At 36.7% G+C, this 15,563-nt stretch overlaps 1 protein-coding gene across 1 annotated transcript in view; it reads left to right on the forward strand.

Annotated features, from left to right (window-relative positions):
* The window catches only part of LOC134804425 (zinc finger protein 704), a 71,472-nt gene that overhangs the window by 33,441 nt on the left and 22,468 nt on the right, over positions 1 to 15,563 (forward strand). The window contains exons 3-4 of the mRNA XM_063777466.1: positions 735 to 862; positions 2,999 to 3,156. Of these exons, the coding sequence (XP_063633536.1) occupies positions 735 to 862; positions 2,999 to 3,156 (286 nt within the window). The remainder of the gene's footprint in view (positions 1 to 734; positions 863 to 2,998; positions 3,157 to 15,563) is intronic.

Below are 15,563 nucleotides of genomic sequence, written 5' to 3' on the forward strand. Positions count from 1 at the left end.
CGTCTGTCTGTGTGTATATTTGTTCGCGATAAACTCAAAAACTACTGAACGGATTTACATGCGGTTTTCAGTGTGTGTGGTTTTCGTTTCTTGAGTGTATAATTTGTTAACCCGTACGAAGCCGGGGCGGGGTGCTAGTGACATATAAAGACTGACAGCCTATGAACTCTTAGAAGTCTAACACTAACAAGGGCATATTGATTTTTATACTTGGAAATACTGTAATAGATCTGACCTGTTTCGCAGCAAAGATACCGTGTAACCGTTGCGACTGGTTGGCACTTCGTTAATAATTTAGCAGTCTCCAATTAATCTATATAGCATAGCACTTAATAATATATCATTACGGACTGCTCAGTATAAATATATAATATACAAACGAATCAATATTCACTATGCACAACGGTATATACCCTGGCTTTCATGCTATACCTACTTAGTCACAAGAATAATCAATTAACACGTAACATTTAATTAAAGTAATTTTAAATTAATAGAAAATTAAACATACATGAGAGCCCCGGTTACCTACTATGATAAGTACATAAAATGCAAGTGCAAAATATGAGGAGCAAATGGATTGGTTTCATATTATCACAATTACTAATCCCTATCATAAAAGTATTTAAAAAAAGTTAAATCAAATTCGCCGTTCCTTCCGCTCATGTTCAATTTGCACATGCAATCAAAGGGCTCTTAGATTGAGTGTGACTGAAATATAGTGTTTGTTGCAGATCGCGCAAGCGCCGCCCCAGCAGTTCGTGCGACCTGGGATACGGCGAGCGCGACGACCAGATGAACGAGTGCAACGCTGCGCTGGTACTTATGTCGCTCAGCTGCTCGCCCAACTCGCCGCGTCCAAGTGAGTTGCTCCTTCAATTAATTACTAGTTACGTAGGTACCTATTTACCAATTAAATCACTACTCACGCTTATAAGGACTATCTTCATTCCCTTATACGGAACGGTTGGATATATAATTTGTAAATTTGTCCAAGGATCCTTTGTCTCGTGTAATCAGGTAAAAATCCACTTCCATTAACAACGTTGTTTCTAGTGTTTCTACATAGTCGGTTACTTTTCAATGCAGTTAGAGCGCTCCGCCACGCATTCTGCGAATAAATAGTTATAAACTATCCACGGTAAACTATTGCTTAGGTAAGTATGTACTCAACTTACATGTTACGTTACGTAAGATTCATGTTAAAACAGGCATCCAAGTGCTCCGGTAGGCAGCCTATTAAAGCAGTTTGTATACCAGTGCTTTACTTAATGTACTTAAACTTTCTACCTGTTGACTCTAAAACAAAGACTAGCTAAATATAATCAAACATGGAAATACTTTCTTTGGGACATTTTTTTTTTCAAAACGTCATCATCATATATGTTATTTATCGACGCAAAAGGCTTCATATCGTCATAATGATGATCTCCTTTGTTATGGAAAACATGACGAAGATTAGGGTAGGTGCGGTCAGCCAAGAAAGTGGTCTACCACTTTTCGACTCTATCATCTGATTGATAGAGTCGAAAAGTGGTAGACCACTTTCTTGGCTGACCGTACCTATATACCTATTCAGTAGGGACCCCGTTTAGGTTTATATGTTAAATGTAGGATAGAGTTGTTAACGTCTAGACAGCACAGCGGTCTAGACACTGTCTAGACGGGTATTTGATGAAACTTCGCTCTCGTGCTAACAACTCAGACCAAATGCTTTGTATTAAGTAGAAACAGAGCAATGGATTAGTTAGCTATTTTATACATAATTATGTTCTGCATAATATTTTCTAGTTCACCAGTTAGTTGAGAGTTGCTACCAGTTGTTAACGACATATCGCTTTATCTTATACTACCAATAAATTAGTGTTTTAGATGACCTGGGCGCTTATTACTAATTTCATTTGGATGTTTTTTGTACTAAAACGTAACGAACTAACAGCAACACTCCTAACTGTACATCGGTGGACCTTATGCCTTTTGTAATAGTGTGGGCGAACTTTTGAATAGGGTGGAAACTAGCTAATTTCTTATGAAGTTTCATCATTTCATTGAATCAGATATTAAGATCAGAGAGAGAGAAATTAAGAGAAACTGTCCGCGGCGTGTTATGTTTAGTAATCTATTGACAATGACATATAGGTAAATTTATAATTATAATAATGTAATATCACGAAATATTTTACAGGCCCTCCATGAATGCTATGAAGGCAGCAGCTTAACGAAATTGCTTACGCATGGTTTTAGTTTATTAAATTACTTGTTGACATTATTTAACTCAAATCTATACATTTGTCTATTCATTCATATCGTATTACATGATATATCAAACTAATGTTGAAAACGGTGTATTTTGATGACGAACCATTAGTTGAAATACATAACTACAATGAATTCGGTAGTATGTAGAGAGCGTTACGCAATGGTGAAGCGAGACCACTTATTCTAGTGCGGCGGCACGGCGCGGCGGTGGCAGCGCATGTGTGTGTGCCGCGAAAAGAACCGCTCTTTCTAGTGAAAGTTGATGGCCACAGTTCCGTTTAGTAATTACATTATTTATACCACTATAAATAACACATGGTACCACTACCATGATTAGGGGGCTTGTACATTTTTTTGTATGTTTGTTACCTCAAAACTCCATCATGTGTGAACCGATTTGGAAAATCCTATTATTGTTTAAAAGTATATAGTTCCAAGTTGGTCCCATTTTTGTCACATCCGGTTCTAATGATAGGGTCCATGAGGGATTGAGGAAACTCCTAAAATCGTATAGGCATACATAGCGATTTATGTATTTTTATTTTATCTACAAATCAAACATTTGCATTCAAAAATATGCTCGCAGACATTGCAGACTCAGTCGAGTTTGTACTTGCTACTTGAGCATACGAGTATGTATAATGAATTAATGAATTTGTAGTGGATCCATAATTTTCTGTTGTATTTATAAGAAAAGTATTGTAACAAGTAAGAGATGTATGTATTGTGGTGGTGACAGATGGGTGGGGCGGCCGGTCGTCGGTGTCGCCGGGCGCCAGCAGCAGCTCGGGCTCCTCGTGGCGCTCGGGCACGCCCTCCCCGCCGCCCGCCTCCTCCTCCTTCAGCGACGAGGGCATAGCTATGGACTATGAAGATCTCCATCCCCGCAAGAAACGGGTAAGTTTACCTTACCTACGCGCTTAATGTGTCTCTTGCCTGACACTCTTCACATTTCACCACCAATTCCATTCCTGTTACAGAAAATTGGTTATAAATTTCAAAGAATTGACCGCTCTTTAACTTGGACAACTAATAGTTAGTGCGTGTATATCGCGCGCTTGTCTTTTCAGTTCTACTACTTAGTACTGCTTTGCAAAGTTTTGCGAATCGATGTCTTTCATAATTATTTTCATGGCATGCTAAGATTAACTTACATATTTTGTTTAAATAAAGTAGGTAACTGGGTACCTTTTAACAACAACAAGTAATTATACAAAAAACTGTAATGTAAGAATTAAAAAAAAGTTTAATTTGAACCACAAAAACTTTCCTTAATCGTTGTCACTCCCGCCGTAGGGCTGAGGTTTTTAGCACCCTATAGTGAATGAAATCTGTAGAAATTAGTTCGTATACATTTTTTGTTTGGGCTTAATCAATTACGATCATATACCTTAATGATCCATATGCTACGGACAACTGTAGTACCTACGGATGGATTCCACTTGCACCAATAGAAGTTAGATACTGCTAAGTTTTATTTTAACCTCAATAGCCATCAAAATATTGTAGGTAAAACGTTACAAAGTGATGGTTCATCGAAGCCATACATTGGAACATCACTTTGTAATTATAAATATTATTGCTCAGCGAAATGTACTTTTTAACTTTTAACCATACTCCATATTGCATAGCGACCTGTACCTACGTCGTAACTGCTACGCGAATATAATATAATTGTATTATGTATCTACTAGTTTTTCACATGTTTGCAAATAGGACTATGGCACAAACAGTCCAAACTATATAGTATTAAAATGTGTTTAAAGGTAAGTCGACATTGTATTTTATTGTGTTTACAGCGCTATAACGCGATTTCTTAAAAGCCAATCAATACCTGCTTATCATAGTTATGAACCACTTCCAACTTCCAAACCGCGTATCTTATGGCTCTTCTACACGATGGGCCAACGCCGGCCACTCCAAGGGACGCAGCCATGCGGTAGAATGAGATAGCAATATCACTTGCTCCCTCTAACGCATAAATGCGTTCCTTGGAGTGGCTGGCGTTGGCCCATCGTGTAGAGGAGCCAATATATCTTTTCAACGAGCAATTCTTGTATATATACTATACATATGTGTATTTACATTGATATAGAATAAGAACTGGATACCCAATCAGCCGCAAAAAATGGCCCCGCAAAAGTAACGTTAAAACAGATCACGCGTTACTTTTTCGTTTAGTCTTGTATGGACCGCTCAAATGTGAAGTTGTCAACAAAGTCGTAAAAATATGCAAAAATAACAATGATAAAACAAGGAAAAAGCATGGAATGTATTTCTTTCGGTTAGTGCTTTGGATAGCATTACATAATTTATGTAATCTGGTGGTAATTTCATGGTTTTGAATAAATTATTTTGTTAGTACCAAAGAAGGGATGTGAAGGAACAAAAATCTAATGAGTCGATGTGAGGTTAATACTTTTTTATTTTTATATGGAATTCGTAACATATAATATGTGACGTCCCACGGTCAAAGGTACCTTATGGCGGGTATGGAGTTATGCATACCCCAGTAATCTACAATAAATAAGCTATCGATAACACAAAAGATCAACCTTCTAGGTTGCGTAGTTACAGAGATATGATTTTTTGAAAATAATGTTGTGAAATGAGCAACTTTACGATAGAGAAGTTTTAAGTTTAGCCGCCTAAAAAACTATGTTCCTGAAGTAAGTTACATAGTTGACTACAAATAATAATACCTTATATATCTGAGATTAAAAAAATATTGCGACTTGTTCTGTAATGCAAATAGAAACTTTTGATATCGACTGATTTATGTGTATACTAACCAATCTCTTGAAAATAAAGTTTTATTTAATTTTCACGATTGATTGCAATGAGCTCTCAAGATTTAAATTTTATCTATTAGAAAACGACACTGACAGACAGTTTAAGCAAAAAACAATACCGATTTAGAGGTGAAAATGTATTTTCTGACTTTTTCATATAAAATCACAAAATTGAATATTTTTACTTTTAATGTGACACACAATCAATTTTTCTGAGCACATATGAAAGAAATTCTGTCATTCAAATGAAATAAATCCTAAAACCGCAACTAAATACTATATTAAACCCCTTATGCCACTTTAAACTTACATAACAATAACAGTATTTGCTCCATACATTTACGAAAAGGTACCTTATGGAAATAAATTTATAATACATCACTACAAAATATCAATCATATTACAGTTTATCTTTTATGAATAGAAAATATTAATTTACATTAAACTGCCCCAAATTTAATTAGTTCTTCGTCATAATAATCTTAAAAAAGACCAATAATTTGTATGTAATGAAAAGGTACCTTGTGATTAAGTTACATGATGAGGCATGATGATGATGGAACAGTTAGGATAAACTAATAATATTTTGGGGTTAAGATGGTATAAATCGTCTATTTCCTATCAATAATATATTTCGGTTGCTATTGAAGATAAGCGGCATTGAGGTTCAATGACCTCAGATATTCCATAAGGTAATGCGTCGGATATTAGCATTTTTCAGCACCAACCAATGGCTGATTTACTGCATGCGACCAAACCAAATGAAGATTATTCTAGTTAAGAAAGACTTGACGAGAGTAACTTTGGTATAATAGCAGGCTACTTGGATTTGTAATGTCGGTCGATGTACGGTTATAATATTTGCGAGGCGCCCCAACCAGAACTGAAATTATCAAATTAGTTTTGCAGAATGCTAATACAGTTCTCTACCAAACTTCTTTTCCCGTATTGACTAGTTTTTTTGGGAATTTTCAATCTTTTTTCCATAAGGTACCTTTTCTACTAAACTCTGAGACGACATTACTAGGCTTATAACTAACTTATAACAAAAATAAAAACAGGTAAACAAACGTTACGCATTAAGGTTTCAGATCACACAATAAAAAAAAATTGAGCATTTTTTCACCTCTTTACAAAACATTTCATATCTCCGAAACTAGAAACCCTCATAAGGTACCTTTTCCCGTGGAACGTCACATATTATGTTTAAATTCAAGATTTCCAAGAAAACCTATGCGACGTGCAGAGTGGACTGCTATTATAGCAAGAGATAGGGGTGATGCAGTTTTAAACAAAGGCAAAACGGCACTTGTGTGTTCAGCCCATTTCCTTGTTTCCGACATATACACGACCAATAAGGTCATCGACTAACTGTAAATGCTAAACCTGTCTGAACACAGTGACAACCACAGGATTTTTTGATAAAGACCATAACCAATCAGTACCAGTAGCGACCTAAATGTCCCCGTGCACTATATTGCAAAGAACTAAAGCGCGAAGAGTATTATGTAGATCTAAAATACACAGTTATTTAATAAGTTGAATTTATTTCAAGGAAAATAGTATTTAAAGACGAATGCTTACTTATTAAAAATAAATTTGTTTTATGATAACTTACAAGGGTTGTTACCATGAATTAATTTTATTTGAACTCCCGATCAAATTCAATTTGTTTCATTTATTACTTTGATTTTTCTGTACAGTAATACCTATTAAAATGTACCAAAGGGACTCTATTCGTTCATTATTCTCGTTTGACGTTGTTTGACGTAAATACAATGGTGACGTTACGTTTAGTGCCATCGGACTTAAAAGTTTTAACAGTGTTGGTACTAATGTTTACAAATTTGACACTTAATGCTTACGACAGTAAGTTCTTTTCCGTACAAAATATTTATCTTGACTCAAAATTTACGTAAGCGTTTTTATCATCAATGCAAATTTTCCGCTAATGTCATTCTGACCCACATATTGTTGACGTTTTTGTTCCGCTCTGTGTGTCTATTTCTAATATTAAGTCAGTGTGTATTTATATATTTCGGTGATCTCGGAAACGGCTCTAAAAATTTCGATGAAATTTGCTATATGGGGGTTTTCGGGGGCGAAAAATGGATCTATCTAGGTCTTATCTCTGGAAAAACACTCATTTTTGAGTTTTTATGTTCTCCCAGATATTGTCTGATTATTCGCTATACATATATTATACTCCTGAACTACTGGATATAGGCAAATATTTAGTATCGAGTTTATATAAACTGTAAACTAAGTACAGTTTGTTTCTTAAAAGCATGGTACTGGTCAATAACTAGTATTTTGGTTACCCTCTACTGGCATAATGTTGTTTGTCAGAAATACACTTCGCATAACATGTAGGTATCGTAGAAACACTTTTAGTCGAACGATAATTTTGCATAACTATTACTTGGCATTACTATTACTACGCATACAATACATTTTGCAGCATATTGTTTACCAGAAGATTACTTTTGCCGACTTTCGTTTAGCATAATTGTATGTACCTAAGCTGCGTACAGCGTCACATTGTATGGAAACAACATGACATTGTACATATATGATTTACAATTATAGATCACTTATTTACTAGATAACTAGAGCATTTAAGATGAAATGCACTTTTTGCGCTCTCAAACTATATTAGTCCTACAATTTAACTTGGAGGGTTCGTGAGCAATTCGTGAGCAACTTCCGCCGTAGTTGCTCGCTAGTAGAAAGTAGCATAGTTTGGTAAGTAAAGTAGGTACTAAGTGTTATATTTTGATACATATAAATGGTGTAAAATGCAGAGTGATTATGAGGGAATGAATGTTTAGGATACACGTGTCGCGCCGCCGAGTTTACAGTGATGCATGTGCACCTAGTTCTATACGGCGGCACAATGTCAAGGCTGAAGCCGCAGCGCTATTATGCAATTGTGCTGCTAAACAATCGTTAACGTATTTTATGATCTCCATAACTACAATAAATCTACAGGCTTACGTAATAAATATTGGACCGGTTTTAGTCGCTGGTTTTATTACGTAAGACTGTTACTTTTTCCACCCCCTTTCGACCCTTCCTGACACCTGCTGTTAAAATTGTTTCTCAAGACCCTTTATCTCCGGAACACGTGGAGGTATCGAGTTGAACTTAAAACCATATATACTCAGGTCTACAGTCCCTTGAAGCTGTGAAAAAATGAAACCTTTTAAGTAAATAACAGATACGGCCATTTATGCCGCAAAAACCGTATAAATATTTCGACACTCGCGAGGGAATCAAAATTCATAGGGCCTTAATACCTACTTCCCGTTGACCTTCTTCTTCGTTTCACTCTTGACAGAACTATGAAATTGACTCCCGTTGACCTACAACTATGAAATTTGGCAAGTAATAAAGTCTTACAATACAAGTACAGGGAAAGATTATTTTCAGAGTGTAACGTCAAGAGTGTTAATTTTAGCTTGGCTGCAATTTTACGTAAGATTACAGTACAGTCAGCAGTTATTTATATTTGTTAACCGGGCGAGTATGCTCGAGGACGGGCCCACGCGCGCGGAGCGGGCCAAGAGCGGCGGTGGGCAGGCCGGAACGTAGGCTTCATACAGCGCATCAAATTACGCAACGAATATCGTTTATCTTTTCTCGTAGTAAATGTCACGTTTTCAGGCTAAACGCCGGTTGTCGATAAACAACGTTTCAAATTACATGCTTTTAACAATTATCGCCTTATTCATAATATGTATAATCTGTATAAGTTACTTACCTTTTTATTAAGAAAGGTACAGCATCATTGATAATTAAGGCGTTTTTTGCTTAAGTAATAAATAGGACAATCTTTCACAGATCGACCTAGACCGAAAATAAGCAAAGCTTGTACTATGAGTACTAGGCGACGATATACATACGTATATAGATAAATATATACTTATATGTATAATATATATACATACATATAAAACACCCATGACTCACAAATAAATATCAGTGTTCATCACACAAATAAATGCCCTTACCGACATTCGAACCCATGACCAACGGCTTCATAGGCAGGGTCAGTTACTACCCACTAGGCCCGACCGGTCGTCGATTGAATTAATCAATAATTAGTTCTTGCAAATAAACTAAACTACATCAACAGTGAGAAGTAGCCACTTCGCGGAAATTTAAGATTGCAAAAGCATTGATCAATTACTTAATAGTTATTTAATTATGATTATTTAATGAACGATAATTGTGTTCCGGATTCCGTCATTTAATAAAACGGTATTTGTGTTTGTGCTGTTGCTAATGGAATGTACCTATCGTAAATATTGTAACGAGTAGCGCCCACGCAGAACACTGCTGGCTATTATTGGTGAAGCAATACGAGTATGTAGTAGTACAATGGCATAACCCAGACGCACTGACGCCGCGCCTGTGCAAAAATGTATCATTGACTCAAGTTTTATATGCTCGATGATAATTTCCACGAGACAATCTTACACTACCAAGCGTTACAATATTAATTAACGCCTCATCGTTTTGCGAGGTAGCTGTGGTACAGGGTAATAAAGCACGTATCTGGATTTTAAAAATAAGGACGTGTTAAGTGTTAACGTATTTGAAGTAGTCCGGTTAGCAAAACTGGCCAACGACACTGGCCGTCCCGGATTACCGTGGGCGAGGTCACCGACCCGCCACATGTGATCCGCGCGGAACCTGTTCCAGCACCACTTGCGTGCCACCGTGCACCGGCACTGGCGCCCTCGCCTATTGCCCAGCCCTGCTCGGTGCCCGCTCATCTGCCACCATCGCAACACTACACTATTATACTACTTTACGTAATACTAAGGATACATATATACTTAAAAGTGCATAAGTCACGTTCTCATTGTAGCAATATCTCACTTAGTCAAGTCATGAACGCAGACTTTGTTTAGTTAGACATCTAGATATAACAAACTCCCAAGGTCTCCGTCACTTGTACGGGCAATGCATTTACATATACTAAAACTTGAATACTAATTCCTAAGACGTTTAACATGCAGTTACGAGTACCAGTGAAGTTTCGAATCTTTTTCTTTTAGATTTTATTCGATTACTAAAATGAATGCAGTTGCAGTGTTGACTACCAGTTACACGAGTTGATAAATGGGCAGTCGAATTACGATTACTGGTTTATAAATTCATCACCTTGATGTATAAAAACTTTTTACAAAAAAAATGAAACCGACTTCAAAAAGGATGAAATAAAATATTATCCTTTTTTATGTCTATGCGTTACCAACTGATATGTTTGAAGTCGGTGCCAAGCCAAATTTTGAAGCATGCCATGACTGGTGCGATTCGATAAGGATTTACCTACGTTGGATTGCCTTACACGACGACAATGAACGTACTTTCTGAAGGTACAGTCGACGTTAAAAATATGTTTACACTTTTCGCCTTATTACAAAAGTGTAAACATATCATTGACGTCGACTGGACCTAAGAACACACCTCAGAACACACGATCAAACCTTCTTGGAGCAGTCCGTACCATGTTTGTCGGCACATTAGTGTAAATATAAATGCATTTTTTTGCCGTCGTATTTTTTAAAAAGCATTTCTTACTAATGCTCGAACAGTCTATAGCACGCAAGTGTGGGATTGGGACTGAGTTATTTCCCGTCCCTTATCCAGAGGACTACATTTCAAAATATAAAACAATTAAAGGAATTTACCTTCTTGCCAAATTTCACCTAAAGCGGTTCAGTTGTTTAGCCATGAAAAGGCGACAAAGAGGCAGACAGAATTCTTTACACATTTATAAAAGTTATTAGTACAGTTCTAATGGGATTTATAGCCATAAAACTGATTATTTTTGACTGGTATTGTTACAACTTGGCTTGGCACCGACTTCAAACATATCAGTTGGTAACGCATAGACATAAAAAAGGATAATATTTTATTTCATCCTTTTTGAAGTCGGTTTCATTTTTTTTGTAAAACGTTTTTATTTTACCATTTTTAGTTTTAACGCATTGTTAAGAGCGCGAAGCATGAATGAAAAACAAGATCATGTTTAACACTAATTACGTGTACCTATTACTTTAGTAAATGGGTCATTCCATAATAAACGCTACCAAGGGTTCAAAAATGAAAATTAGTTTAAGAAGTCAACACTAACCTATTTCCATAGAAAACATACCAAACCTTCATGCCAGAAAAAAAAACCGAAAAAAAAAAACAATTTTACATGTTTTTCATGTACTTGATCGCAACGTTTAAATGATAGGTGTAAAACTAATTTTATACAGCGATATTGGCAAGACTAATTAAAAAGAAAGTAACTGTAAACTGTTACAAATTTCCCGCAGTTATTTCAGGTAAAATATCGTAATTTTATAATTTGTCTTTAAAAATATTAAAAAGCATGGATTAATCGGTTTTTAGAAGAGTATTCTAGACTGTGGTCTCAAAGTAACACCCGAAACGAAAAAGAGATAAAAGTATGTGTAACTTTTCCCGTAATTAACTATAGCCAAACATGTTTTGCCAAAGAAAGGCTATGATGTGAACCTATACAAATGTGTAATAGTTGTTGTTTTAGCGTCTGCTTTAGTCGTATGTTTTAAAGTTTGAAGTTGTGTAACACCCGAAACGTGTTGATCGTCCGCCTGTCCGTCCCCGGCTTTTCTCCGTGATGGTTAGTGCTAGAAAGCTGCAATTTGTCATGGATACATACATCAATCATGGCGACAAAGTAGTAGCACAAAAATTACAAAAAAAATTTTTTTTAGGTTTGCTCCTGTACAAAATATTTTTAATTTTTTTGCGACTTTAATCCTGTGATGTGGGGTGTCGTTGGATAGATCTTTCAAAATGAATAGGTGTCACCATCAACCATTTTTTGATTAAGTGAATATTTTCGGTAATATTCGCATCGAAAGAAAAATAATTATGATATTTTCGAGAAACAGTTTTTATTGTTAAGATTAATGTATTTTATAATAATTCAGCATTTATTACTTATGTTTTTAATCGAATTTATTAAAAAGACAATAATTTCAATAAAATGAGCCATAATTTCGTATAAATCTGTCTTAATTTCGTACTCGTAACACCCGAAACGAACCATGAGTAACACCCGAAACAGGTAATTTATTTTATTAAAATTAATTGAAAAGTGATACTAAGTGTTACTTCAGTGTTTCAGTAGACTATACTAACTATTATTACTTGACATAAATAAAACTGGAGGTTCCTTGACAAAATTCGCTAAATTATGTATTTTGGTACTGATGGTCAGAAGGTGTAGGCCAATTCCCGTAACGCCCGAAACAGCTACTTTTTAGTGATTCTCTCGTTATTGCTCTTATACTTTAATTATGTGTGTACAGGAAAAGAAAATATTATCAAAGTAGTAGATGAATCAATAGTTATAACCTCCTAGTTCCTGTTACAATATCGAATAAAACCTTATTTTAAGAGTTCAAGTGTAACACCCGAAACGATGGAATGACCCAAATATGTAATCAGGAATTTTCTCGCGTCCGTCTGGGAAATTATAATTCCTGGTTACTAAATCCATCCGCCCGCCCCGCCACTGACCCAATCCCTCAGCCCCCCGATCACTCAACCTCACAGCACATCAACCCCTGATCCAGGAACCCCTCGATCCTGAACCAGCAACCCTTCAACCGCCATTCCTCGACCCCTTAATCCCTGACCCCTTAACTCCTAACCCTAACCCCCGATCAGTAGCCTTACCGGCTTACCACGAGTTTGACATTGATATATTGATATGTGTGTAACTTACTTCCTATGCATCTCGCTCGTACTAACCTTAGTGTGAGCGAGATGCATAAAAAGTTACATTTAGATGCATAAGACGTTAGCGAATATGTCAATGTCAAACTCGTGGTAAGGCTACAGTTGCAGTACATCAAATTGGTGGTTTTCGGAAGCAAATGCTCGAGTTACTTTAGGAAACCCCGAAACCACTTAACACGTGCCTTTAAAAATTGAGGAGTTCCCTCAATCCCTCATGGATTCCATCATCAGACCAGAACCAAAAATAATACGAAAACACCTTGGAGGTAACTTCTTCCAAACAAAAAAAAGAATTACTCAAATCGGATCACAGGTGCCGGAGTAATCGCTGAACATACTTACATTTAAAGAAATCATCATCATCAGGTCTACTTCATCAAATTGGTGGTTTTCGGGAGAAAATGCTCGAGTTGCTTAAGAAAACGCCCAAAACACCAGGCATGTGCCTTTAAAAATTGAGGAGTTCCCTCAATTCCTCATGGATCCCATCATCAGAACAGAACCAAATTAAAATGGGACCAACTCGGAGGTAGCTCCTTTCAAACACAAAAAGAATTACTCAAATGGGACTACGGATGTCGGAGTAATCGGTGAACGTACATAGAAAAAAAAAATAGCCACAACCGAATACAGAACCTCCTCCTTCTATGAAATTGAAGTCGGTTAAAAACTAATGGCATACTTAATAATTCTTGTGAGACGCTTTGTTCGATGGAAAAGTGTAGTAAGGTCGCGCAGTTAGTCCAGCGGTGCCGGCGTCGAACGGCGGAAGGCGCGCGCCTTGCCCGAGCAGCGAGCGTGCGAGCGGCCCGCCTCCCTGCGGCTCTGTCATTACGGTGCTGTTCCTTTCCGAGAACTAAATACCACTCATTGTATCGGCCACTACTATCTCCTTCTACCACGATAATTCAAAACCAAGCCCTACTTCTTTTTCATCACACTTGCTCGAAAGCTATAACTCCTTTTTTGTTATGTCACTAATTCACACGAACCAAGCAAGCATAATTACAAGTTATAAGTAATATACGGTTATTATAAGTAAAATAATTTGTTTAAGTCTAGGTATAAGAGAGTTTTCCTTTCAAAATACTGAATACTGACGTTTATACATAATTTAATATTTTGGCAGTGGGAAGACACTTCTCCTTTCGGGCATTCGTATTTTTTTTACTTACACAAAATTTAATCGTGCCTGAATGGTCTGTGCCTGCGATGCCTAACCTGTCAAGAAATTACAATATGGAGGACAAATGTTTGAAATGTCACCGTATTAAATAGTTATTTCCCTTAAAAATTAGGTTTTTCTTCGCAAGTGTGATGGATGAAAAACATTGTGTGTAACTCCGGGGTAAGAATATTGTAAACTCGAGTCCTTAATTCCCTCTAGCCTGCGGCTGTCGGAATGAATAAAGTCGACTATGTTCCGCTTTATGTACCTACTTTTAAACAAAACAATACTAATATGTAGGTTTAAATGAATACAAATTGATAAAAGTTATCGGTCTTCGTCATAATGTGTTACGCACGGGCAGTTGCATTTATCAGAGCAAAGAAGCCGGGACGCCGCAGCCGCAGCCGGCACCGCCCACCGGCGCGGCGCGGCGCTGACGTCGTCGGTTCTATCGTAACGATGTAGGTAGTATAGAGCGTTAGTTACATCACGCGCACTTGCTTCGCCAACTCGCCCGCGCCCGCGCTTGCCCTTGCGTAAGCGCTCCAACTGATCTAGCATCCACTTAGCCCTTCTCCGTCCATCGCGACTCGTCTATAAAAGTTTTGTTCATTTCTGAATTTAACTCAAAATATAAAAGTATTTTTCATTAATTGCATTTTGGATACACTTTCAAAGTGTATGTATTTATTTGTCTTAGTTAGACAGTCATTCATTAATATTATCAAGCCGACCCTAATTATTTAAATAGAATGAGGTAGAGTTGTTATACTATTACAGAGCTCCTACTGCCACCTTCGTTCTCAATTGTCAAACCATCTAAATGGTGCCATAACAATTATCGAATTTAAGTCAGCAAGCTAGATTACTTATAGCTCAATCAAAAATCGGAAACTGCTTCATTAGGTCCATATCTTGCTTTCAAGAATTGACTTGAACAAACATGCGTCGTAAGATTCGTAAGTAATAGAAGTTTGTAAATAAGTAAATGATATGCCACGACATAGTACCTACATTTCTAAAACATCACGTCAACACCGATTCTAAACTCTCATAAGTTTTCTTATCGAATTAAAAAAGTAAAATAATAGGTAGGTAGTTAGTTGCACGAGTTGCATTATGCGCGCCTGCACGTGTAACCTCGGTACGAGTAATGTAATAAATCGCCATAGTAATAAAGTAAATGCGCTCGCTCGCTCGCTACAGCTGCGGGCTTGAAACACATGCACGTACTGCATCACACTTGCACTTAAAAGATTATTGATTGTAAATATAGTTTACTTAGGTATAATATACTTATTTATTGTATACTTTACTTTTACCGGTAATCCAGGTTCCACAACTAAATAAATGTCTACTCGAAGGCTAACCTTGGTTCCCATTCATTAATAAGTTCATTTTATATCTACTCTTATTAAAAAACTAGTGCGAATTCGTATAATTCCGTTCCGTACAACCTTTCAACCATCTCATGTAATGATAATCTTACGTAAAAAAAATATTAAAAATATAATTTTTCATTGGTCAACTTCGGGGATAAGGGGAGG

Source organism: Cydia splendana, chromosome Z (genome assembly GCF_910591565.1).
Source record: "Cydia splendana chromosome Z, ilCydSple1.2, whole genome shotgun sequence".
In the NCBI taxonomy this organism is placed as follows: domain Eukaryota; kingdom Metazoa; phylum Arthropoda; class Insecta; order Lepidoptera; family Tortricidae; genus Cydia; species Cydia splendana.